The sequence below is a fragment of the Toxotes jaculatrix genome, chromosome 7, assembly GCF_017976425.1.
Source record: "Toxotes jaculatrix isolate fToxJac2 chromosome 7, fToxJac2.pri, whole genome shotgun sequence".
In the NCBI taxonomy this organism is placed as follows: domain Eukaryota; kingdom Metazoa; phylum Chordata; class Actinopteri; family Toxotidae; genus Toxotes; species Toxotes jaculatrix.
In genome coordinates, this window is record NC_054400.1 from 23,674,797 (window position 1) to 23,701,508 (window position 26,712).

Genomic DNA, 26,712 nt, shown 5'->3' on the forward strand with positions numbered 1-26,712 from the left:
TAAATACATAGCAGAGGAAGTTTTATTTCCTCTGCTGTCACTGTTATTATTTCTAATCCCACTACAGCCGCTCCCTTTGCTATCTCTGTAGCTTTTACTTGTTATACTATAATTTAACCACCAGTTCTAATATCATGACCGCAGTTACTCTTACAATTGCTGCTGCCTTTACTCAAACGCTTGCACTGTGACCACAGTAGAAGTGCGACTACTGCCTGAAGTGCCTCAACTACCCCGGCCACCTGTAACGAAGCACACTGAAGCCAAGCAGCCGCTCTTGCTGTCCAGCTTACCACAAACACGCCTCTACTCACACATAAACACACGCATTCACACACATTCATACCAACACGTGGCCCATCTGACGTCAGCAGAGGGGATTTCCCATGCCACATGAGAGCGTCAGACAGACACTAGAAATGCTGTGTCACTGTGTGGCTGCCTCACCTCCCCACGCCAGACTTCAGCTCCCTCTCTTTTCGTTTCCCTCTCGGTCTCGGTGTCTCTGTCTGCCTCTCGCTGTCTGTCTTTTCGCCTCGATCCGCTGTGTCTTCGCCAAGCTGCCTGAACTTTCGCTGACTTTATCTTGTCTTTCTGAGGTTTCTAATTCAGCAACCCTTTTCACTCTTACACGTTTTTGCTGCCGTTCATATCTTAACACACCGATTCGCTGCACTGTTTGTTTTTTGTTGAGACATCCCGTTTCAGAAAAGCTGATCAGTGACAGTTTCTTTTTTAAAGAGGGATTTGTTAAAAAAGAAAAATGCATCTCTGCGGTGGTACCCGGTTGCTGATTTGGACAAAACCATTTCCCCTTGGCACTTGTAGTTAAGTTCTGCAGTCTGGCAAGAACGTGCACTGATGTCTGGTTTAAAAAGGTACAAGCTGGAGATAATCTCTCACACTCAGAATGTAAACATTATGAACACAGAATTCCAAAATATGCTTGGTATGTCATTCTCACACAGACTGTGTAAAAAGGAAATCTAAGCTGCCAGCAGCTTTTTCCTTTAAGTGAAAGGTTGAGCTGTTGTTTTTGTGTGTTTGCTTTGCAGATCACTGATTTGTATAAGTGAACATCATCGCAGCTGGTGATTATTTGATCTTGTGGCAACATGACAACATTGCTTATGGCACTTATGTAGCTTTAATGTGTATCAGTGGTACTGTGCTTTTTGTGTCTTCTCTTGCTTTGAGTCAGCATGTTGGACTCTGCTGTGTAATTGTGCATTTTGCCTGTCAGAAACGGGGGTTGTGTGGCTGTTTGAGAGGGTCTGTGCGTGTGTGTGTCTGTGCCTGTGTGTGTGTGTGTGCACACTGTGCAGTCCAGTCCAGTTATTGCAGGCAGCCCTGACACAGATGGTGTTCAGCGATACCACATACCAGAGGCATTGTTTAGGGAAGGCGAGTTCGAGGAGGTAATTGACAGGCATAGAGAGGACCCATCCCCCCCAACACACACAGACACACACAGACACACACGCACATACACCTCCTGTCCACCTTCTCTCTGTCTCTTTATGTCAGCCTCTTGTTCTCTTTTTTTATGGTTTTGCACACACACTCGCAAACAAACTCAGTCTTTCCCTTTTTGTATTTTAACCTCCTCTTTTAACCTCCTCTTTTAACCTCCTCTTTTAACTCTCTCTCTCTCTCTCTTTCTCTCACTCTCTCTCTTTCTCTCTCTCTCTCTCTCTCTCTCACCGCCCTCTTGCTCTCCTTCAATTTCACCCTAGCAGCAGAGCCCAGCCCGGCCTCTGATTGGTGGACGGACTGCCTTTGTGTGCTATCTCTAACGTGACGTCTCTCCGGCGAGCGCTGTGTGTGTTTTTGTGTGTGTGTGTACATTTGTTCATGAGTGTATATGTTTGAAGAGACAGAGGGGGGGAGGGGTTGGTTGAGGGGGCATTCACATCATGTATGCAGAAGGAGAAGAGAAAAAAATGAACGAGTGGGAGGAAGGAGTGATAGTGATCACAGCGAAAAAAAAATCCCTCTCGTGTGTGTGTGAGTGTGTGTGCAGTAGACCTATTGGCATACTAGCAGGGGAGAGAGAGAGAGAGAGGGAGGGGGGTAGAGCAAGAGAGTAAGCGACAGAGAGAGAGAGAGAACGTGCGTACGAGGGCTCATGTAAAACCAGATTAAAAACACAAGATGGCTTCCTGAATGGGCTGCTGGAACACAGACGAGAGAGAGAGAGAGACCGAGAAAGAAGAGTGGAGAGATAGAGAGAAAGAGAGAGAGAGAGAGAGAGAGAGAAGAAAGGGATAGAGGGATAGAGGTGAAGACGAGAGGGAGCCGGAGTCTTCTGATGGGGATTCGGCCAGCGGACGGAGGAGTACAAACCAAGGCAGCTCAGAGGCTTGGAGGGTAAATATTCATCACTCCAGACTATTTTAGGATTGATAGGTGGGTGGGTTGGGGGGGTGGAGGGGGTGGGAGATGGGATTGGCGGGACGGGGGAAGAGCTCGAGACAAAACACATCATTTAACATTGAGACAGCCAGGGCCATGTAGACAAGGGGGACATGCTGTGCCAAATAAGAAGATGCTATTGTTTTACAATTATCAGCCCTGATTTGATGAACCATCTGTATCTGTTACATCTTACTCTCAGCAAACCTAGACACTGACACTTGTGCATGTTTTGCCAAGTTGCCCTTTAAAAAAAAAAAAAAAACTGGGTTATGCCGACTTTCCTAATGCATATATTAGAAAGGCTGCGCCAGGTTGGGATACAGACATTACATAATTCTATAATTGAAACTGAATCCTCGCTTTGCTGTCTCTCATTCTCTGTCCCGGCAGTAGAGGGAAGTGCCGGCTCACTGTTTGAGCACAAATCAAAGAAAAGAGATTTGTGTGCGCGGCTGCTTTTTGATGGTTGCTGAGGATGACAGGAATGATAAGAAGACTGCATGCATGTTGTACCTGGTAGTCCTACAGTCCTTAATGATGAGTCTTTTTGAACAGGCCCTTGTCGCATTATTCTATTGATTGTTATTCTCTCCCCCTCCCATCTCTCTCTTTCTCCTACTCACTCCCCCCTCTCTTGCTCTGTTGAATGGCTGTAAAGGTGGAATATTTTGAAGACGACAGTCAAGGCTGTTTGGGAAACCCTAAACTGGCAGCTGAGGTAAGAGAGGGCATTGGGTTTGTGTTTCCACACCGTTGTGTGTGTGTGTCTGTGTGTCATCTCTGTCATCTGTGGGTAACCTCTGTCCATGTCGCTTTGATTCTCAGCTGTTGGTTCATCAGTGTGGTGAGGGCTCTTAGGAGGTGTAAATGCGATGATTAGTCAACACAGGGACCAGTTCCTCTACTCTTTCTGTGTGCGTCTATTCGCACGTGCATGCTTACACATTGTGACTATTATTTTTTATGCATGTAAATGTGTGAATGGGTTTAACCATTGAAACCTAAAACACTGAAAAATCTGTGTGTGACTGTCACCACTGTGTCTCTACGCTGTCAGAGTATTTGCTGCTCTCTCCAGCAAACACATGAGCTCATTATATCAGCTCTGGTATCACCGCGGGGTGGGATAAAGGTGCATTAGTCACCTTTCCTGTTTTCCGAATCCAAGTTGCCCTGCTCGGAGGCTGACTATATTAAATCAGTTACTTCGGCTTTATCTCCATGCCGCGGTGAGCTGAGCGCCTTAGTGATGAAGTGGCGGCGTCCTCCGTTTAAAGCGTCCCACGCTGCCCACTGATTGGTGCCAGAGCCAAGCATGTGTAGATGCGAGAGACCAGGGAGAGGAGGAGGGAGGAGGAGGAGGAGGAACCCTTTCTCGCTGGCTCAGGAGCCAGGGGGCCGTCCTTCTTCTCCTAGGTTCTGGAGTCAAATGAGGTAAAGGGAGTAAAAGTTAGTGGGTCACGCATGCGTACGTGTTTGATTGTCGGGCGTAGTAACCTGTGGCGTGTGGCCGCTGAGAGCTGCTGTTCTACAGCTTACCGAGTCGGGGCACGCTTGTGTGTTTATGTGGAAAGGAAGTTTGAGCGGCGAGGTTTCATGGAGAAAGCATCATAAGAATTATAATGTTATAAGTATCTTGTGATGTCCTCTCCCAGTGGAAGAAAGAAAGCTTTGATTTGTCTTGCCACCAGATACATAGGGAAACTTTTCAGTGTTGTAAATCTGGACACGTGAAAGTGACAAGTCATGACTCGAAGACATTCATACATGATACATTACACCACATGCATACACCTGCGTCACTATAGGGATAGGAAATATAGGTTAGTCAATCAGTTTCAAATGTCGTGAATGGGTTTAGCTCAGTTCTACTGACATGCTCTAGCTTTCCTCTAAGCCTGCTCTAATCCCCGTCCATGTGTAGAGTGGAGTGGTCTCTTTATCTGCAAGGTATATACGACCATCTGGTTCGCAAGGAGAAAAATCACTGAGCCGTCAGTTTGTGAGAGAAGCTGTTGACCGTGTTTAACAAGTTTGTGTTGTCTGCCTTTGTGGCTTTCCTGAACTCCTGTTTGTAGAGGGTCTTGGTTGCCGTGCACGTCCTCGCTGGAGTGTTTATCTCGTAAAGATCTGTTTCCTTGTCTGTCATTTCCCTGGTTACACAAAGACAAATACTGTCTACACCCAACATGCTGAGGGCACTATTTTTGACATTTTAAATAAGCAGTTACACAGTATCATTAAGTATTCCCAGGTCCCACACAACAGCTCCAAGATGTTGGAACATAAAAACATCGTGTGACAATAGACGTGGTCAAAAGCGAGTCCAGCAGCACTTTGAGTGGTTTATTTTTAAGTTTTACAGCAGAGTGTTTGTCTGGTAGTTTTCTTTGCCGTTCAGGAAACAAAGCTGAATTAAGAGGTTACCACAACAGGTTACAACACAGACAGGCTGCATTCGCATGATTTTTTTTTTTTTTTCACGCCCATACACAGGATTTCCTCCTTATACATGAGATAAACTTCAGGCAGCACACTGGTGGGAAAGAGTCAAATGTGGAGTAGAAACACTCAAACCACGGAGTGCGTAACAGCAGATGGAACGTTTGTTAATCATATGTTTAGCCTCGCGTGGAATCCCCTGCCTATCTCACAAAGGGTTAACACTGACCTAGTTTCCGTGGCAACACTGAACGTCTGATGACATCATCGCTTTAATTTTAGCTCAAGTCCGGCATCCAAGGTTGGTCACATGACCAAGTAGTCGGCACCACATACACGTGTGTGTGCGTAGTTGGGTAGTAAGTGGTTTGATATAGAGTAGAGACTCAGGAAGTGGAGGGTTTGACATCACCTCTTCCATTCGGTGTTGGCTTTCGATGCATTTACTGCTCTGTAAGGTTTCCACTCAGTCAGTAAAGAACTGCAGCTCTGCAACTACTCATGTCGAGACACTGAAACATACAGTCAACAATTACACCAGTAGTTTTGGTTCTCAAGATGAGACTCGCGCCTCCTTATCCTTTTGATCTTGTAGTCATGTTGTTTTGGTCTCCCTCCCTTTGGTCTTGACTTCAACTCAGATGTTTTTTGAAGATGAGTGAGGGACAGATCTTGTTGTCCCATATCACTTCTTGTTCAAAGACTCTGGATTATAATCAAAGGTATCTTGATATCTCTAACAGAACTGTACAAGGGTTGAGAAAATAAAACAGCACTTATACAATATAATGTATTATATGTCTCTGTGTTGTCTTGACTGCAATGCTGCCAAAAATACAAAGATTAATCATAAGCCCTAGAATACATGAATTCATGGTGTGTCCTTAACTTATTGACTCTACTGTACCTTCACAGAACTGTCCTTCAGCCTGATAATGCTGATTATGTGAGTTAAGTTGTAGCTGAATCATCGTATATAAGATTGTCTGCGAAAAGGGTGACTAACCACAGTTCCCCATTAACTGTCCTCTGCAACACCGCATGCAAACCCAGGAAGAGTCAGCTGCTACCAGGAACTGAACAACTGTTGTAACAGTGAATCCTGTGTATAAGTGCAAGTGATTTCCACTCAGTCTTCCTTTAATGGTTGTAAAAGAGCTATTTTATCAAAGACGCTGCAAGGACTTGAAAACACCATATATATAAATCCTCATGGGATTCCACGTGACACTGTGGTGTATATAGTCACCAACAATCGCCTCACTTAAATGCAATCATTAATATATAGGGACTTGCTAAGCTCTGCCGTGTTGTCATGTTTCATTTCTAATTAATGGCAATTAGCAGATGTTCATCTCTGCACTGTCTGTTCTGCTACACTGCTTAGAGATCAACCATGTACCACTGAATGTGGCTGGAGCCCATATTGATTCTTCCTGGGCTGGATTGATAGCCTGCATGGCACGATGAGTTGTGGTTGGCGGCTTGTTGGCATCGTTGGTGGCATCTGTGTTTGATGTCTGAGGGAGGTTGTCAGCCGCCTGGTGCCGCAGTTAATAAAAAATGAATGGAAAGAGAAAGGGGAGGAGCCCTCAGCTGTTGCTCGAGCTCTTTAACTCTCACCTCTCTGGTGGCTCCTCTGCTGCTCCCTCTGGGAACGCAGTTTATTCAGTCCTGAATCCCTCTGCTGCCAGACAGTGCCAGGTTTTATTTAACACAGCGCCACAGCTGTTGGAGTTTTCATCACACACTATTGAAACACGCACATGAAAATATTGTTATCTGAAGCATATTTATGTCAATTTAGTGGGCGCTGATATCTCCAAAAAAAGAAAAGGTGCAGGACTGGACTGATTATAAAGAAAGCCAAGTCATAAAACTAATGGAAATGCACAGAATATATTCACTCCTCAAAAAGCTCACATTAAAAGGACAAAACCTCATCTTCTAGGAACCTGCCTTTCATTTGAATGATTAAAAATACATTTTGACCTTGACTGTAAATCCAGATGGTTCCGTGTATATGAAGCACTACATGGCTTCATAGTGCTCAGTGAAGGTTTTTTATTTCTGTTTTGCCTCAGTTGAGTACTGGCCCTTTAAGCCCGGCTACGCCTGACTTGAACATATGGGAAGCTAATCTTAGCCCAAGTCCTGAGAGAGACAAGGCTGGCAACCAGCCACTGTACAGGACTGAGGAAGGTTTCTCTTGCTTTCTCTCTATCTGTTTTTCTCCCTCGCATCTGAGCAATTTATGATTTAACCCGTAAATATTGTCAAAAAAACTCACCACTTGATCATTCGGGCTGTGATGTGCTTCACCTGACAAAACCTGCTCTGGTATTTAAAAACAACTGTGGTCTGTTAATGATTACATCACTGGCCAATCAGATTTGACTGCTCAGCTCTTTTTCATGACTTGGCACACAGTTACCCCGGCAGGTAGCAGTACACAGTGTTCTTTTATTGGTTTTGGACCATTTTTAACTCGTGTATTTCTCATCCATTTCCCTGCTGTCTGCTGTTCTCTCTTTGTTTCAGACCCAGAATTTTCTAACATATTCTGTGTATTGATTACATTCCTCTCCTTCTTTTCATGTCCCAAATCTCAAGCACAAAGAGCTGCCTCTTAAAACAGCGCCCCCCTCCTCTTCCTCTGCCTCCTTGTTATTTTTTTAGCGGCTCCACCCTGCCCAACACCCCCCCCCCCCCATCAGCACCTTTCCATTTTTTTCTCTCCTCCCAAACCACTCCTCCCTTTCTCTTTGTGAGGAGTGGTGGGGGTGGGGGATAGGCCTTCCCCAGCTGGGCTATTCGTGCTGACTTGCACGTGCCGAATGTCAGGAGGTATGACTCAGACTGGATACCCTACACCGGTTACTACGATCCACACCCAAACACACCCTGAACCTAACACCGTCCTGCCTGGATAGTGAAAGACAAAGAAAAAAACAAGACAAAAAAAACAAAACAGACAGACACAAGGATGAATAATAAGGTGATCCTTTAACTCAGAACAAAATGTTAATAGTCTGTTACTCATTATTGAGAGACAGATGGAAAGACATAGTACAAACATCCTCACAGAGGACTTTGGTTTTTGTATCCTACACAAAAAGGCACTGTCAAAAATTTTCTATATATATATATATATTTTATATATGTTCTATCTATATCCTTTTCATGAAATTAATGATATCCAAAGCAAAACACATTTATTATTATATATATGTACCTGGTTTATTCTTTAAAAAGATCAAAAAAAGATCAGGCTCAAACACATTGTGTTGCTCCTACTCCATTAAATCTAATGTGCCCAGTGCAGCCCTGTAGCCTCTTGTCCCTCCCACCAATAAACCCAGTGACCCTCAGTGAACAATCCAATACTGTATGCATACTAGCATGTATGTGAGTGGAGGGGGGGGAAAGAAGTATTCAAGTGTGCCTCTGCATTTCCAGAAGCCTTTGGTTTCTTTGCCTCTGTGTACATATGATGAGAAACAGGCGTGTGAGTGTTATGGGGGTGCAGGAAGAGAGAAAGAAAGTGAAAGATAAAGAGTCAGAGAGCGACAAGAGAGGGAGCGAGGGAAGGAGAGAGAGTCACAGAGTGTGTCAGATCAGATGACCTTGATGCCATTAGACTGCAGGGTAGGTTGGCGGTGGGGGTGGGTGGGGGGGTGTAGTATGGGAGCATTGGTTGAGAGAGGTGGAGTCAGCTGACAGGAAGAGATGGGAGGAGGGGAAAGGACCCTCATGTCATGACTGTGATGTTCATGTGAGTTGTTAAATGGCTGCTAGAGAAAGCGTTTCTGAGCCTAAATGGCACAAATCTTCCCACTAATTAAAGGTGATGAAGGTTCAGCGATAGTGAAATCACATCAGTTCACCCACTGAGCCCATGAAACCGAACAGTTTGTTCTTCATTGGCTTTTGTGTGTTTCACACACACAGACCTCCCACGACCGATGTGCTGGTAAAAAATTTAAAAAGCATGTTTCAGTGTGTGAGGGTTTTATGTCAGGACTTTGTTGAGAAGAAAAGACAAAGATGACTCAGGCTTAGTCATATGCAAGCTAACCCAACACACACTGCTGAGGATGGACTTTTGTTGTCAGTCATCCCTCCTACAACCAAGACCTTTCCTCTGTGCTGCTGAGAAACAGTGAGCAAGAGGCAGAGAAGTGAGAGAGACGGAGAGAGAGAGAAATAGAGAGAGAAAGAGAGAGACGAGGGCGTGAAACAACTCATTTGGATGATAATTTGACTGCATTGTGAGATGAAGTGATCGATGTGAAAATTTGAGTCTCTGTTGCGCCGAACTCTCACTCTCTCAATGCCGGGTTACAGCAGGTTTACTGTAAGTGTTGTGTTTTCCATTTCATTTTCACTTAAAGGTTAAGGTACTGGGATTGTTATTGTAGTTTCCAGTGACGTGAGGTCTCAGTGTCATGTCAGGAGACAGCTGAATTAGAAGTTAACTAGGACACAGCTACAGACTGTATGCCTTCCAGCTGTAATGTAACTTGTCACGTTCTGTTATTCGGTTGACAGGTAACCCATTGTGTTCAGCTCTCTTGGACAAACCTGAATGGCAGCATCGTGCTGTCAACAGCCAAGAACACACTCAATGTCTTTTCTGTCATTCTTGTTTATCTAAATTCAGTAGTAGATCTCTCTGTTCATTAAATAATGTGTGTTTTGGTGAAGAGTAGTCTTACTGTAATTTAGTTTTATCTACCTACATACAGTAAGTTGTGTCATATGTACTGTATTTACCGTTTGGGATCTGCATCAGGTGTGTGGAAACAGTTGAATTTGCCACTGTGGAGGTTCCCTCTTCTGTGTTGATGTAGTGGTCAAATTGTACTTCTTTGTTTTACTCAGCTGTGTACATGGACAGTGACAAACTCACTTTTCACAGTGGGAGTGAGTGAGTTAGTGTATTCTGTATGTGCGTAAGTATGGTACTGTTTTTTAGGTCACAAGCTCAGCTTATGTTTGTGTTCTGTTTTCTTAATGTTCATGTAAAAAACGGTGAAAGAGTTGTCGCCGTGTTATGTCATTCATTTGTAGCGCTGTTTACATCGGATCTAGCTGTGATGACTGCCGGTCTGCCAAGATCTCTTTTAGTCCAACGACCATATTAGCTTTGAAAAAATGATTTATTTTGGCAAGCCTTGTGTAGCCAGTATTACTTGAAGAACTCTTTGAACCGAAAGGTCTAACTTTGATAACGGCACAGCGCTGAAGGATAGCGAAAGTCTGTTGTGCTCAGTAGGTCTGAGAAATGAGGAACTGAGCGTGGAGAGCATGTGATTCAGGGGTTAAGTCGAGTCTTGAGCTAGAAATGCACTGTCACTGCAGTCGGGGGAGAGCGCAAGCACCAGTCAGTCGGTTGAATGAAAGAGCCTGTTTTCAAGTGTCCGTTGGTGTGTGGTGCTGGTGATAGTAGATAGTGGGCATGTGTCGGATGATACATGTGCCCACCCAGTGGTGGAGGCAAACGTCCTGGTGGGAGACACTGATGATGACGATGCAGCTATGTCATCGCCACATGTGTTTCCTACCTCTCTTGCTCACTGCTCTCACTCTCGCTCATTGGCATTCTCTGGTCATGTGACCTAATGCTCTACTTCTCTCCTTCCCTTAGACAGCTTAGGCTGCGCTGTGTTTCTCTTTGGGATTGACGCTCATCTGTGAGTGTTTATACGAATATGTGTGGCAACAGAGAGACAGACAGTGTACAATTTACAGGGCCAGAGAGCGGGTGCGTCAGAAAGTGTTGGAACGGTAATGCAATAAGCTATGCTAGAAGGAGAAAAGGCTCAGGAAACAAAACAGAAAGGCATATCGAGAGAGGGAGGCAGAGGCAGATGGAGAAAGCCAGAGAAAATGAGAGATCAAGAGAGACCAAGAGAAAGAGGGAAAGCCAAAGTCAGAAAAGCGGGGAAAGGCTACTGAAGTTAATCCAGCCATGGCGCACAGTAGCCGGCACATGCTCAGTAATATAACAGAAAAATACTACGCAGGAGCTGACAGTGATCTGCATGGGGGAGATGGCCATGTCCCCCTCCCTCCTCCTCCTCCTCCTCCTGGTTAAATCTGCTCCAAAACTCTAGCAATGTTGGAGAGAAGAGAGGAGACACGACAAGGCCAGTCAGCCAGCAAGTGGGCGAGAGGAAACATCCAGCGATCATGACGACGTTGATGATGATAATGGCAGTGACGCCAAGCCAGAACAATGGTGAGGAGAGAACAACAAGAGGACATTATCGTAGGCCGGTGGACAGGAGAGGACAGAAGTCTTGCGTCCTTGGTGAACTGTAATGCGTTGATTACTTGCGGTTGCTGTCTTCGGTTTGGCAACAACCTGCCGATCTTCTTTCTGTTTGTACCCTCTACCTCTTCATCATCTTCCCTCTCCCATTACAGAATCAGTCACATGAATAACTGAGCGATTCTGTCTTGCTTTTAACTGTTATCTCCACAGACTTCCCCTGTGGTGTCTTCCCTCTCCTCAGTGTGTCTTCCTCCATTCCCCTCTCTTCATCCTGCAACTCCTGCTTGCTTATGTCGAAGTGTCATCTGCTGTTCTCTCTCCATTGCCCAGCGTGGTTGTCTCGCTCTTTTACCTCTGTCATATCGCCATTATTCTTTGATTTCCTTCCCCCTTGTAGGTGATTGAGTTGACATTATAGGGTTTGGATGAATAACTGTATATCAGGTAATCCTCCACTTCCTTCAGTCAGAAACCTTCCGCCTCGTCTGTATCCTTTGGATCTTGGAGGAAGGGCCAGCAACACCGCCAGCAAGCCAGCTCCCTCTTCATCTACCAATCTTTCTCTTTCTTGCGCATGCAGCCTTGTTAGAGGATCTATTATCAACCCCAGGTGTAAGATTGAAGCATCTCGTTTCACGCGATAAATGGGTAACCGATGTGAATGCGGACGAGGAAGAAAATGGACATCGAGGAACCATTATCAGTGGCTTCTCCTTTGGCCCAGGGCTGAGCCGAATCTAGACGCCCAAACATGGAACAAAATCTCCGTGCGGAAAAGCAGATGCCGTTTGCAGAAGGCATAAATAAGCAACAAAACATTGCTTTCCTTGTTCTTTTTCCTGGTGATGCCGTTGCGATTGTGTGTTCGCCTGGCAGCCGCCGGTTCGCCTGTGCACTCAAAAGCAGAGAAGCTCTGTCATAGCTGAAATTGTCAATACTTGGCTATTGTGGATAAACAAAACACATCATAGTCTTATATGTAACATCATCTAATGCAGTAAAGCAAGTAGTGTTGAAGGGCGTGGATAGAGACAGAGAGAGGTTTTCTCATTGGTAAGAGCTATGCTGCACTGTGCTGTTCCCTAGGCTGCCGCTACTAGCGACTATCCCTCACAGCTCTCTCTGTTTCTGCTCACTGCACACTCCTCCATTCCATCGTACGTGCCCGCTGTGGCTCAGATAATGGCCTCTCGCTCTGCACACACTGAAGAGAGAGAGGAGAGGAGATGGAGGGAGAGGCTGCACGAGAGGGAGGGGAATGGAGGGAGGGAGGGAGAGAGAGAGAGAGACAGAGAGGGGAAGGTGGGGGCTGCGAAGAGAAGCCGACTGCATGTGCAGCCGAGAGAAAGAAAGAGGATATTGAAAAAGGGAAGGGAGGAGCAGACAGAGATAATGAGAAAGGAAAAAGGAGAGAACAGAAAGCATCGGCCATAAGAAGAGGCAAGAGAATGAGAAACGTGTGTGCTGAGCTGGGGGGAGGTGTGTGGTGTGTGTGCGGCTGGCTGTGTGTGTGCGAGTGAATGCATGCATGTGTATTTCTGCGCTCGCTCTGTCTGTGCGCTGCACAGACTGGAAGAAATAAAAAGGAACAACCCAACGAGGCCGGACTGCTTGTAGGCTGCTGTGCCGGCAAGCAAGTCTCATGCTCCTCTCTGTCTCCTCTTCTGTTTTCTGCTCTCCGACCGGCGGCTCCGTCTGGACGTCTAGGACCACGTAAGTATGTGTCGCTGGTCCTCGGGCTCTCAGCCGGCTTCATATTGTCAGGGTCTCTGCTTCATGTTCCTGCTCAGCACGGCAGCAAAGGAAGGGGTGGGGGAAGAAGGAGGAGGACAAGAGGGAGGATGGGGAGTGTTGTGTATCTAGGATTTAGGTTCAGCTGTCTATTCACAAGCTGAACTTAACCCCCTCCCCACCGCCAGTAGTATCTTAAACAGCACTTGCTTTGCTCTCACACAGAGCTGTAAAGGCTTATCTTGTTTAAAGGGCTCCCAGACTCAACTGTCTGGTCTACCAGGTTCTGCCAGATCTGATCCGGTTTGGTGTGTTGATGTTTTTTAATGCGCTAATTGGTGTGTGTCAAGCTTGTACAAGCGCATGTGAGTATGTTCATGTGTGAAAGAGAGTGTCAGTTAGGCAGAAGAGAGGGATAGAGTCCTTCAAAGAGAGTAGGCTCTGTCACGGTGTAAATATTTGTCAAAGCACGTGGTCTGTACAGTCCTAGGCACCCGGATAGGTGTAAAATGCTGCAGGTGTGAGTGTAGGGTTTCTATCCTGGGCCGACATTTAGACTCACAAAATAAAAGTCAATCGAGGTTAATCAAAGCTCAGATTGTATGAGGATTCAAAGAAGTGTTGTTTTGTATGTCGTGTAGTGTTTGTTTTCTGCACCGGTGTAGTTGAGAAAATTTCTTCTAAATGTTCAGCATGAGGTGCTTTAAACCCATGTGACTTATGTCTGTGGTAGTGTTTTGTGTCAGTGTGACTGACAGTGCGTGATTGTGGGATGTTAGGTTGTGCAGTGTTGCAGTCACTGTTTCAACACTGCAGTTCTCATAACTGCCGCACACAGCTACCTCCCCCCCTTCCTCTTTCCCGTCTGATGCCACTGATAGTGCAGACATGGGGCCTCTCACGTATTGCATGCCGGCTGTTCACTGCCACCCCCGAACCCAACCCCGCACCACCTCTCACCAATACTACCGCCACCCCCTGGGACCCCCATCAGACACCCGGCACAGAAGGTGGATTGAAAAGAACCAAGCATACTGCCTGTCCAATAATTAGCCACTTCAAAGGCTCATTTCAATAATATTCAAATGATGGGGAAGCAGGTCCTGGTCAGACTCGCTTCTACTGTCATATACTGATGGATCTACAGGCAAAAGCCATCTCCTTTCTTCTTTTTTCTTCGCCTGGAGATGTTTGAATACTGGGTGGTTCACATCTATCTGAATCAGGAACTAGTTCACATTTGGGTTGCGGTGTGAGACCATCAGCTGGCTTGATTTCAGTGTGAGTTGTGTGTATGTGTAAGAAATCACATTACCATAGTGCAGTATTTGTTGTGTCTTCTGGCAAGGAATGATTGTGCTTGCAACCACAATTTTGATGCATGGAAGTTTCCTTTACAGTTAATTCTACTGTAGAGTGTGAAGCTTACAGTAGGTGCTTGTTTAGGGCATTTTTTTCTGTTTACAGTAAACACATAGCCACCACTAAAAGGTTTACTGATAAAACATTGGCTTCTTTCAATGGGACTAACACAAAAAAGTATCTATATAGTGAGTCTGCTATTGTTTTCCTCTCAAAAGAGCAATTACACATGTTGGAGAACACTGTTCAGCCACAACATGAACTCTGTCAATGATTTCTCAGCCTGCCCTTGGATTATCTTTGTTTGCTGTTCTTCTCTAGACTCATTTAATTATAATCTATGAAGTGCTAACCTGGGCTGAAAACTGTTTGCAAGTAACATCTTAGAATACAAGTGAACTGGAGTAACACATTTGGCTTTAATATGTAAAGATAACTCAGATTTTTGGGCTTTTAAACAAAACAAAGTAGTAACACAACTTTACAACTGTCCACACCTTTTTTTTTACACAGCCATGGTCATACTCACCCTATAGCAAGCTAAAATTAAAAGAATTCTTTGAAAATGTAATTTAGCACAGGGTCAGGTGATGTGTTTCAGTGTAACTGCTAATGTGGCACTGTCCCAGTTTTGACTTTTGAGAGGAAGTGAGATACATGTATGTGCCTGCACTGATCAACTTCTGATTAGTGTTGCCACATATCTGAGAAGGTCTTAAAACCTACTGAACTTACCTACTGACTTTGTCAAATATCAGAAACAAGGAGTTGTTGTTTAGGTTTAGCTATGAAAATCACAGATAGGAAAGACAAAGATTTGTATGGAAGCATTATTTAAAAAATATTAAATTGTAATTGTCAGGCCACAACATTGAAAGAGGCCTCTATTCAGTGCAGAACATGGGCCATACTCCTCAAAGAACTCTTTTGTTTCATCATCGAAAACAAAGAAATGTTTTGTCAAATTGTGTTTCTCAAGATTACATTTCACTAATAAATAGCGAGATATGTGTAGTAAGTTAAAATGAGGTTTAGAAGATGCTGCCACGTTCATAACCCCTCATTTGTGTAAAGTTGTTTGAACCAAACAGCTTACAAAATGAATGACACACTGCTGTTTGCACCATTTCTGCCATCAGTTCTACACATCTGTGCAAAATATAAGAATCTGCATTATTCAATTAACATATATGATGTTATAGTATGTTTCTCAAATCTTTCCTAAGAAGTTCAGTCAGGTTGAGGTCTTCTACTGAGGACAGGCCATGCAAGTCAAGTCACATTTCAATACATTCATGTTGTCAAGTTGTTTTTTTCCATTTTCAGCATTTTTAATTTTCTTTACCTCCCCAGAAATTTAGATTTTTTTGCTTTAAATAAGTGTTCATGTTGTGTATCTCAGGGTCTGCTGGAGGATTTTCTCAGATTGTTTTAGAGCATCACATGAACAGAGCCACGCTGCCAAACTTCAATTCATTCTGTCACAATTAATGGTTAAACCCTTAATATGTCCTGACCAAATAACTGTAATGTGCAAACACCAGGTCATGTTTAAACAAGACTTTCTTTCACTCTTTTGACAAAGAATTTCAGTATTTCTAGCTCAACACTTGGTCAGCAGTTCTCTCTGATAGATCTCATGACTTTTACCAACATGTACTTTTACCAACCAGGGCATGGTTTTTGTTTAGTTGGCTTAGATGAGGTTCTGTCTGGTAGGCTACAGATTATCTTAGCATTACATACTGGTCTTCAGATATTCAGGTCATTTTAGGTTTGCCATTTAAGGTCTTGTTTTGGATGAAAATGTATTGGGTTGATAATCGCTTCAGTGAATGATGGGTGCTCTGCACACTTTCAGACCCGTAGTTTAGCTGCAGTTTGCTGTTAAAATCATTTTTCAGCAATCAAGAAACACTTTGGCTCAAATTAACATTAGCAAGCCCATAATGAACAATTGAAAAACATATTTCAATAGAAGCACTCTTCAAAAGTTAAAACAGTATGAATCATAGCAACAACTCCACAAAGACCATGGCAATATCTGATTTTGTCTGATAAAAGTAATTCACATTGTATTATAAGCACATGCTTGTTGTAATCCCATACAGTATATTTCTATTTCAAAGGAAAATAAAATATCTAAACTAAAATATATGGGTTAACTCTGTTCTGACTGGACCTCTACTTAAGAGCTAGCTGTGTACTTTTTACTGATGATGGATGAATGAACAGTTCTTGGGATAAAACTTTCATAGTTTGACCTCATAGTAATTCTGTATATTGTATTTTGTTCTCCTCAACCCTCTGTGTGTATTTAATGCTCCATCTGTGCCATACACACAAACACAATCTCCCAATACCATGGGTTTCATGTTATAACTCCAACTGCCTGCTTTGCATAGCCCAACTGATCCGGAGTAGAGTGTCCATTTATAAACTACAGTAAAACTATGTCACATGACCTGTGACTTGCTTGACAAAACATGCCTGTTGTGAAATCTCGCCACTGAAGCCATAGTTAATTCAGTTTTCCTTAGCCCTACTGACCTGACCCTGCAGCACTGTATGTTTCCGTATGTGTGAGAGGTGGGAGGGAAACCCTGGAAAAGAGCTGGCAAGAAGGGAATGGAGTCTGATGTTACTTTAATGGTTGATACTTGGTTATTGCTCTTGAAATACAAAAGAATCACTCTAATTTATTTTATTCATTTACAATGATTATTAAATACACATAGACTACACTGACTGATCATACCTAATGAGGTGTATAATGTTTTTCTGCACATCAGTCCTGGATGTATTGGCTTCTTATTACCTCACTAACCTTGCTTCATATCTGTCTTTCAGACTGTTCGCGAAGTCACTTCAGTGGATGGCCCCAGAAGTGGAGGCCAGATGGAAATTGGGTCACATGACTGCCTCCAGGAAGGCGCGCTGAGCCTGGAACGGGCCAATGGGGTGAATCGCTACCGAAATGATGATGAGGCATCTATGGAAACAGAGCAGCAGAGGGCAGGAAGCGTGCCTCCTAGGCAGTGCTGGGTGGTAGGGCATGGCAAGGTCAGTGACACCCAACAACAGCAGCCATGTTGGAACAGCAGCAGTGGTGCAACCCCTGGTGAACCTGTCCACCATGCAAACGTGGAGGATGCCCACAATCTAGTGGCTTTTTCTGCTGTTGCTGGCTCCTTGCCTCCTTCTTCCTCCTCTTCCTGCCTTCTCGTGCAGTCTAACACAGCCCAGCTATATGAGAGGTTCACCCAGGAGATGGGTGCTGAGGGGGCTCAGGCCAGACTCTCTGCAGGGGCTCCTGGTGGAAGCCGCCAACCTCCAGATGACCTGAACACCCTACAGACAGCACTGAGCCAAGCCAAACATGGACACAAGCCCCCTAACTGCAACTGTGATGGGCCTGACTGTCCAGACTACCTTGAGTGGCTGGAGAAGAAGATTAAGTTGGCAACCAGTGAGGACCAAGGTGCCCGCAAGATGGCTGATGCTCCAACACACTTGCAGCCTCATCTACAGCAACCCCTTCAGCAGCATCACCCCCCTTACCCCCAGGTGAATGGTGGCCACCGTCTGTCTACTTCGTACTCCCAGCAACAACAGGGAGGTCAAGGCCCTCACTCAGACCAAGTGCCCTGCTCCAAACCCCCAATTCCTTGCTCTCCCCAGGTGCTCTCCATAGCCAAGGAAAAGAACATAAGTCTTCAGACAGCCATTGCCATAGAAGCCCTGACCCAGTTATCTGGTACCAGTCCACAAGCTGCTGGCACTCCAGGTCAAACCCCCTACAACAGTAACCTCCATCACAACCAACATACCCAGAACCTCCCATCCCAGCCCTCCAATGGCTCTAGCTTGATTCCACCCTCTCCTGGCACCCACTCATCTTCCTCACGCTCTCAGTCCGTCCCTCCAGGACTACACACCAGCCAACAGGCCCCAGTGTCCTGTGAGCATCACAGGCCCCAATCCCAGGGCCAGCCGCCCCATGCTACCCCTCTCCCTTCCTCTTCCTCTACCTCTCCCTTCCCAAGTCAGGGAAAACTTTCAAGCTTCAGCCCCAGTCCCCAGCAATGGCAGCAAAGCTCAGGCAGAGGCTCTGAACAGAGGAACCCGTGGATGTGTATGAAGTCTGAGCCCCAGCCTCACAGTAGCTCAGACCCCATGTCAGAGCTCAGACAGCTGCTCGGTGACACCAGTGGCAAGTTCAGCAATTCTCTTTTCAAGCTTCCAGTCCCACAGCAGCTCAGCTTGAACCAGAACGGAGGTATACAGGCCCAGGATAACCCAGCACTGTCCAGGTTAAAACAAGAGCCAGACTCTGGTGAGCACTACCATCACACTGCCTCCATGGGACATTATGGCATGGCTGATGGTCAGCAGCAGGGTCAGCACTACCCAGGCACTCCTCTGTCACCTGGCCAAGCAGCCATCAGCCACTCCACTCAGGCAGCTCTGCAACAGCACCTTCACCACAAGAGGAACCTCTTCTCTAACCACTCCCCTGGCTTTGGAGCACCAGGCCCACGTGCACCTCTGGCTTGCCAAAACTTGAAAAAATGGTGGCCACAGAGAGAGGCAGAAGGTTTGCCACATCTGGCCATCAAACAGGAACCTAAGGAAACCAAGAAGAAAAAAAGCAGCCAGGGATCCCCTGTCATAAAAGCTATGACTGGGATGCTTACAGGCCCTCCCTTGCCCAAACCCAAACAGATAATCATCAAGAAGACAAAGCAGAAAGCCTCCATGCCAACCTTCCTGCCTCAGAGTCAGATCACCATACAAAAACCACCAGTCCTCATGATCGACAGAGCCCTGACTAGCCTGCAAGCAGGTTGTCTCCCCTCTCTTCCCCTCCACAGCAACTCCACTCAGGCTGCTGCTGCAGGCCTCCCTGCCCCAGCCCAATCTCAGGTATCTATTTCCAACTCCTCAATGACTCCCTCTTCCACTGTTTCTGCTTTGTCAGAAAACACTCCAGCCTTCATGGGCCCTCTGCCCCCACCTGTGGCCCCTGTAGACCATGCTAAGTCAGAAGGAGCGGGCAGCCTGGCCTCCAGTAACACCAGCACCACCATACCTCTGACCTCCACATCTTCATCGAGCACCTCACAATTACCGAGTCTCATCAACATAGACCCGAAATACGAAGAACTGATCCGCCAGTTTGAGGCTGAATTCGGCGACGCAGCCCCAGATGCATCTGCCAGTCAGTCCACAGAGGCAACTGCTAGGGCCCCTCAGCTGGGGAATCAGTCCCAGACCAGTCCTCAGGACCTCAGTCCCACATCATCATCCACCTCCCAGTCGGCTCCCTTAATTCTCACCACTCAAGCCAGCTCCACACCTCATCCAAACTATCAGGAGATGGAAATTAAGGATGAGTCAGGGACCCAAAGTGAAGCAACCTTGAAACAGGCATCCACAGAAAACCCTATGGATGAGCAGCATGAGGGCGCCCCCCATGTCTCTCTGCATCAGGAGGCCGCTCTGGACAAGCAGCAGCAGCCCAGTCTGTTGGAGGATAAGTTCAGCATGCCCTGTTCCCCGCTGCCTAAGCGCATGAAGATTGAAGCCTCAGGCGATATAGCAGTACTGTCCACCACGTGCTATTCTGAGGAGGACACACCGACCAAGGACAGCCTGCCTTCTTCTCCATCTCTCAAAGGCTTCCTAGAGTCGCCTCTGCGCTATCTGGACACCCCCACCAAGAACTTGCTGGATACTCCTTCCAAGGATCTACAGTCAGAGTTCCCCACCTGCACCTGTGTGGGTAAGTCAGTGTGTTAGTGTCTGTAAATGCTTGTGTGTATGCACAGGGATGAGGTTGTTGTAAGTCCACAAACTGCATTAGCACTTTTCATACACATATTCAGGAACATTCAAACAAGTACCACACCACTCCAAACATTACCCATTCATCTGAGTGGAGATCAATTTAAGTGCCCTATAGCAGTGAGGCAGTGTTAATGTTTTGCTGTACCCACTGAGCTAAACATTAGTAATGTGGTCACTGTCAGTGCTTTACTCTACTAGTTGATCTACAGAGTTCAACTATTAGGTTTGGTTTTTCAGCCCCCCCTCCCAAGCTTCTCTAACTGGATGCTTGTAGAGTGTGTCTAAGAATGTGTGTGTTGCTGGGGTGTGCGGCTCTGACCATCTATATTGCGACAGTCTGAGGCAATAAAAGCAGCGGGAAGGAACAAAAGCAGTCAGGGCAGACCCAAATCCACTTTTGTGTGGGTTTGGGTCTGGCAGGCAAGCAGAACAGAGGCTTTGTTTGGCCAAAGGGGTTCAGTGCCGTAGTTTGGGTAGAACCCTGCTCAGATTATTTATTTACAACAGTGTAGGTGGTCCTACAGTAGAAAACTATAAACCAAATTATATGCTACATATTTAGAATAAATGAGGAAATAAATGTACTTACAAAGATTTTCATCAGCCTCAACAGGTATACAGACAGTTATGCAGATTAAGTTATTTGAGGTGGATTTATCCTCCACATTATTACAGAGTTAATGGTTGGTTCTTTATTTTAAAAGATCCAGCCTGTCTCTGTCCATTAAGTCATTAATTAATGACTCAGTAAATCAGAATATTACTGTGATTGTAGTAATATTCAGTATATGACAACTGAATAATGAAATATTTAGTTCTCAGAGAAGAATTACCTATTAAGAATTTACCATAATTTTCGTGTTGTTACTGGTTGTTAGCTGTAGGGCTGTGGAGGGTTAAGTTCTGGTAAACAGACCCTATCTGTCCCTAAACATTAAAGAGGGTGCACAGCAGGGGGAGAGCAGCTGCAGCGAAACACTTCCTAGCTGTGTGCTGTTACTGAGAGTAAAGCACAGCAGACAAGTCTTCATGGTAAAGCTTGGTTACACACTGCCCGGTCACCTCCTGGTAGCACAACATCACACTGGAATGAGACTGCCTCCAATACACACAGATATAATATACAACCATGACGTGCACACACACACACAATTTCCACGCTAGAATTCAGTATCACTTCTCCACTTCCTGCCCTGAGCCACGCCCTGGTGCCTCCCTGCACTAACAGGGGAATGTGACCTCATATTGCCTTTGAACCAGAACAGAGTGCATGTCCACATTACAGATAATGAGCAGATAGTGTAGCGAACATTTACATTTAGAGCATTTAGCTAATGTTGTTATTCACTAGAGATGATACAGAAGTGTTATGTATAGGAGCAAGAGCAGCACAGTCTTTATTTTACAAACAGTCCTGATTTAAAACACATAGCATGCTGTCACAGAGCAGAGTCCATTACAGCCTAAATTACAGTCTAATTACAGTTAATGTGGGGTACATACAGCTGCACTGTGTTACACACAAAAATTAGCACTGAAGTCATATGGCTTGGTTTACAGCTACAAATGTGTGCAGGACAATGGTCAAATGCACTCAAGCACACATGCGCACACTCATACACAACATAAACACAGATGTTCACAGTGTGCACTCAGACACACCCTTAGTCCCTCTTAACACTCATATATACTTAGTCATTCATGCCTACCTCAAAAATCCTCTGCTTTACAAAGTATCTCCACACATGCACCACACCCTACAGTCACAGCCCACTGTCTGTGCGGGGGGGAGGGGGGTTGTTCGTGTGTTTGTGGGAACTTAATGTTGCAATCAGTAGCACATTCTCACGCTTCTCATACATGATTTGGCTTCAGCCACAAAGAGGATGTCTTTCAATTTGTCCAAAAATACATCAAAACACATCAGCTGTGCTTTTGTGCAAAACTCCACAGAAACTGAGGCGTAATAACATGCAAAGGCACAGCTTCACACTTTACTGAGGTAAAGGGACTTTTACTGTTAAATGTTTGCAGCTTGAGTAAGACATTACTCAGTTCAATGAGGTGAACACCCATTAGCAGGGCTTTATCGAGGCACTGGTAAAAGGCAGAGAAATTATTTTTTGCAATGTGCAAAAACATTTGTAAAACCTAAGTAGTCTCCACCACAGAGGAGTTTTTTTGTGTTGCTGAAAATATTGACACAAAAATTATGTAAATGTGAGAATAGCAAAATAAAGTATTTCATGTGGAAGTGTAGTTTTGAATAATACCCTTGGTGTTGTTCTACAAATTGAGAAAAGATTTTAGGAAATATACCCACCAAAAACAGTGCACATTAGTGGCTGAGGCCATTACCCACTGTGCTCTCTTATCTGTGTGTCTACGTTTAAATCCAGCAAGTAAACACATGCTAGTGAAGTCAGTTACATTTAAATGTGTAATTTTTCCCCAGTGCTTTTCAGGTCCAATTATATGTTGTTTCCTCACTCTGAACTATCTGTTCCTCTAGAACAAATCCTGGAGAAGGATGAAGGGCCCTACTACAATCACCTGGGATCTGGACCTACTGTAGCCTCCATACGAAGTCTGATGGAGTCAAGGTGAGCATTTCCCTTCTCTTCTCTTCTCTTCTCTTCTCTTCTCTTCTCTTCTCTTCCTCCCACATGTTCTTGCTTCCCATGCCTCTCCCTCCTCCTCTTCCTCCTCCTCCCCCTCCTCTCTCTCCACCTTCCCTCCTCCTCACATTTTGTCCTTAGGGAATCTGTGACCCAGAATCCAGTAGGAGGAACAGGAAATATCAGCATCATCAGCATATCAGAGGCAGAGCAAGAAGCACAAGAGTACCAGCAGATGATAGCTGAGAATGAGAAGAATGAAGGAGGAAGAAGGATAGAAATCCAGTCACAGAGAGAGAAACAGAGAAAGATATCAGGAGAGGAAGTCTGAAGGAAGGGAGGCAAGAAGAGAGAAAGTAAAATTTTACAATATAAATGATATAAGTGCAATTTTTGTGCACTAAGATCAAGTTCAGTTATTTGTAGATATTTGTATGACAACCGTCCGCTATTAATTAAGGCTGATATTTGATGTTCACTATTTTTTTTACATGTAAACTAATGCACATACAAAACTAACCTCAAAGTCAACACTCTCAGAGTCAAACCGAAGATAAAATATATTATAAACAGATGACATTTAGCATTGTGCATTATCTCATACACAGTACTAACAGGACAGCCTCACCAAACTAATCCAATAGGCTGTTGGTACTTTGTCTCCAATGCAGTGGTAGACATTGTTATAAAAAGACAGATTGAGCTTAGCAGTTTGATCTTCACAGGATTACTATTTATTCAATTTAGGAGGGAACCCTGCTGGTTATTTTAATAACCAAAGTGCAGCCATAGCCTCTATAATGGAAGCGTTGTTAGGCCATCAAATATAACTGATCAAACACAGTCAATGGTTTTTAAGGGTGAATGAAGAATTGCCACATTAGTCACAGCCTGGTAAACACATTCTGGTGATGTCTTATGGTGTCTGTTATTTCCAACCTCAGAACACCAAAAAAACATCCTTGTACTCAATGCAGTAACCTTGTATAACTGGATGCCTCATTGAGTCATGCTTAATTTTAACAGTACTGAACGTTGTACTGAGGCACATGCTTGGCTGTTATTCACTGAAAGACTGGTTTTCAATAAGACCAATGAGTCATTAGTCCCTGGAGAAGACAGGTTCTGTGGGGGATGTTTTGCCAGAAACCACTTTTTGTTGTTTGAAAGATGATGTAAGATGCTGGGACCCCATAGTGCCTAGCTGACCTTTGACACACCCCTGACCCCAGCAGGCCACCCCTGTGGTGCTAGAGCCTACTTCCCTCCCACTCTCGCACACCCCCCCCAGGGTGATAGCTATTCAGCAGGAGCCCCTTGTGTTCACTGTCATGCCAGATCTGCTCAAGGCTGAAGTTTTCACAATGGCAGGTATCAGGGAGCCAGGGGACCTGATATGACATCTGACAGGCTCTGATGGCCTACCCCCACCCCAGCTCAACCTCTGACCCCTCCCTTCTCCTAAACACCTCCATACTCTTCTGAAAGCTGAGCAGAAATGCAGCCTTATTCATTCAGTCAGGTGTTCACACACACACAAACACACAGAACAAATACAAAAATGTCACAAAATAATTGCACGCATGCACACGTGGACACAAACTCCAGCACAGAAATATCTCCCAGAGAAGCCCTGTGGCTGGCATTGTGCAGAGGCTAGTGGGTTCTGGTTTACACTGACGTGTGTGTGTGAATCTCAGCAGAGCCTTGTGAACACTCCTCTCCAGCCAGAACCGCTGAGGTTGGCCCCTCTTTGTTAAAGTTGACATATACTACTACTCTAGTAGACTTCTGAAAATAGAAAATACACAGAAAATAGCACAGATTCAGAGAAACCCGGGCAAAAGAAAAACTCTTAAAGAGGTCAGTCGGGACAAAAATAAATCATTGATTGACTTCTGCACAACAGGATTGTGTCTCCTGTTACAGCAGTGATGCACCAAACTATTAGCCAGCAGCTGCTGAGGCTCTGTTGGACTGTTACCATGTATCGCCAACGGTTAATGCACTGGCAGCATTTTATATCAGATTATTCAGATCAGTAACCTAGTAATTTCACACTACTCTTGTTTTTTACGCTGAGCACAAGAGAGTTTAAACATTTTCACAGCATGAAAATAGCTCACTTTGCTTGTCTTGTTAATGTTTTTTGGATTGTGACTAAAGGTACAGAACACACATCCATACTGGTGGCTGGCTGTCAGGTGCCGTCTCTGTGGTGTGTTCCAGTGCAACTTTCAACACAATACACACAACGGCCATAAGAAACTAAGCAAAGGATTTGATCAGTCAGCTTTTGTCAACACCACTTCTTTGAGGTCGGCCTCTTGGCCCTTAGGGCCCTGACACACAGAAAAGACTAGAGCGTGTGCTTAAATGTAGTGACACTTGAATGTCAACTTGGTTTGTCAGGCATCAGGACTGGAGGCCATTCTGGCTGCAAGCACCAAGTGTTGAAGGATGAACATTAAAATAACAAAATGTTTTGTCTCCTCTTGTGTAGGTATGGAGAGAAAGGGGATGCCATTAGGATTGAGAAGGTGGTGTACACAGGCAAAGAGGGAAAGAGCTCCCGAGGATGTCCTATTGCGAAGTGGGTAAGTAGCATCCCATCACATCTGCCATGTGATGAAGTTTGAAAGAGCCCTCATTACATTGCAGATGTGATGAAGGCGGTGAAAAAGCCTTATAGTACCTAACTTTTAAAGTAGGCAACTGCAATGGGATGCAAGATTACAGAAGTACCCTTGGCACCCATGGTAGTGTGAAGGTCTCTTCTTTTTTAAGTTTGATATTATGTTTTAAAAGAAAATAATATTTTTTACATTTGTTACTCAACAACTAAAACTGAATGTGTTAAAGTAAGGGAGAGGAAAAAGAGATGGAGAGCTTTTTTGGTCCTTTTGTCCCACCTGACAACAATGACAACCAATCAGCAACAGATTTATGCAGCATGTGTGTGTATGTGTGTATAATGAGGGGTCGTGGGGAGACACTCAGCCAAGTTTGTCACCCGCAGTGAGTAAATCAGTAGGAGGTCTGTCTCTGTAACAACTGCCTGCCCTTCCCTCCCATGTCACCCCTGACACATCCTGCTAATGACTTTACGGATTCTGCTGAGGGGGGGTGACTGTAGGTGTGTGTGTGTTTGGGGGTGGAGGGGGCTGTAGAGATAAGTGAAAGCAAGCAGGCTTTCATATATCAGCAGACATTTATCTTTTCTTATTAAAAAAAAAAAAAAAACTGGTGTGAGTAATCAGATATTAAGTGAGATAAATGTTGGATATTTATAGTCTCTGTTCCACTAGTATATTATATCAGAAGTCTTACTCTGGATATAAATTATATACTAGTATTTGTAAAGTGAATTGATTCTCCAGCTAATTTACTTTAACCCATAGCATCGTATGGAGATTTAGGACTGGCGCTTCTCACCAAGCAGGTCAGATTTCAGTACAGATCAAATATCATTCTGAAATGCAGTTTAAACATCAACTGCACTGTGTCTTTCACAGTATTTCAGGAGCTTTTATGTGTCCCTCACATCTAAAGGTGACTGCGTTGGAAGCGCAAATGTTTATGATGAACAAATTCAGTAACTGCAATATTAGACAATAATAGGTTTTGCATCATTTTATGGGTCAGCTGGCATTTTATTTTAGTTGTGAGCATTCAAATCTGTATTAAAATGTGAAACTGTGAGCATAAATGAAGGTATCTCTGATAAAGACACAGGGTGTTTACCTACACTCCACTGTGTGAGTAAAAGCTAAAATAAGCTGTTTCCTCTCAGGTGATCCGTCGTGGCAGCGAGACAGAGAAGCTGCTGTGTCTGGTGCGTCAGCGTGCAGGCCACCACTGTGCCAACGCTGTTATCATCATCCTCATTATGGCCTGGGAAGGTATCCCGAGGGTGCTGGCTGACAGGCTGTACCATGAGCTCAGTGACACCCTCACCAAACATGGCAACCCCACCAGCCGACGCTGTGGCCTCAATGATGAGTGAGTAGC

General features: G+C 44.8%; 1 protein-coding gene across 3 annotated transcripts in view; it reads left to right on the forward strand.

Annotated features, from left to right (window-relative positions):
* Positions 1-1,936: 1,936 nt before the first annotated feature.
* Positions 1,937-26,712, forward strand: part of tet3 (tet methylcytosine dioxygenase 3) — a 34,660-nt gene continuing 9,884 nt past the window's right edge. Inside the window, exons 1-6 of one of the 3 annotated variants that reach the window (XM_041043079.1) lie at positions 1,937-2,370; positions 3,077-3,136; positions 17,084-20,018; positions 22,596-22,686; positions 25,205-25,298; positions 26,495-26,703. In XM_041043079.1, the coding sequence (XP_040899013.1) occupies positions 17,132-20,018; positions 22,596-22,686; positions 25,205-25,298; positions 26,495-26,703 (3,281 nt within the window). In that variant the 5' untranslated portion in view covers positions 1,937-2,370; positions 3,077-3,136; positions 17,084-17,131. Of the gene's footprint in view, positions 2,371-3,076; positions 3,137-12,436; positions 12,854-17,083; positions 20,019-22,595; positions 22,687-25,204; positions 25,299-26,494; positions 26,704-26,712 lie in introns of those variants that run through there. The other 2 variants (XM_041043080.1, XM_041043081.1) reach the window with 2 other exon arrangements.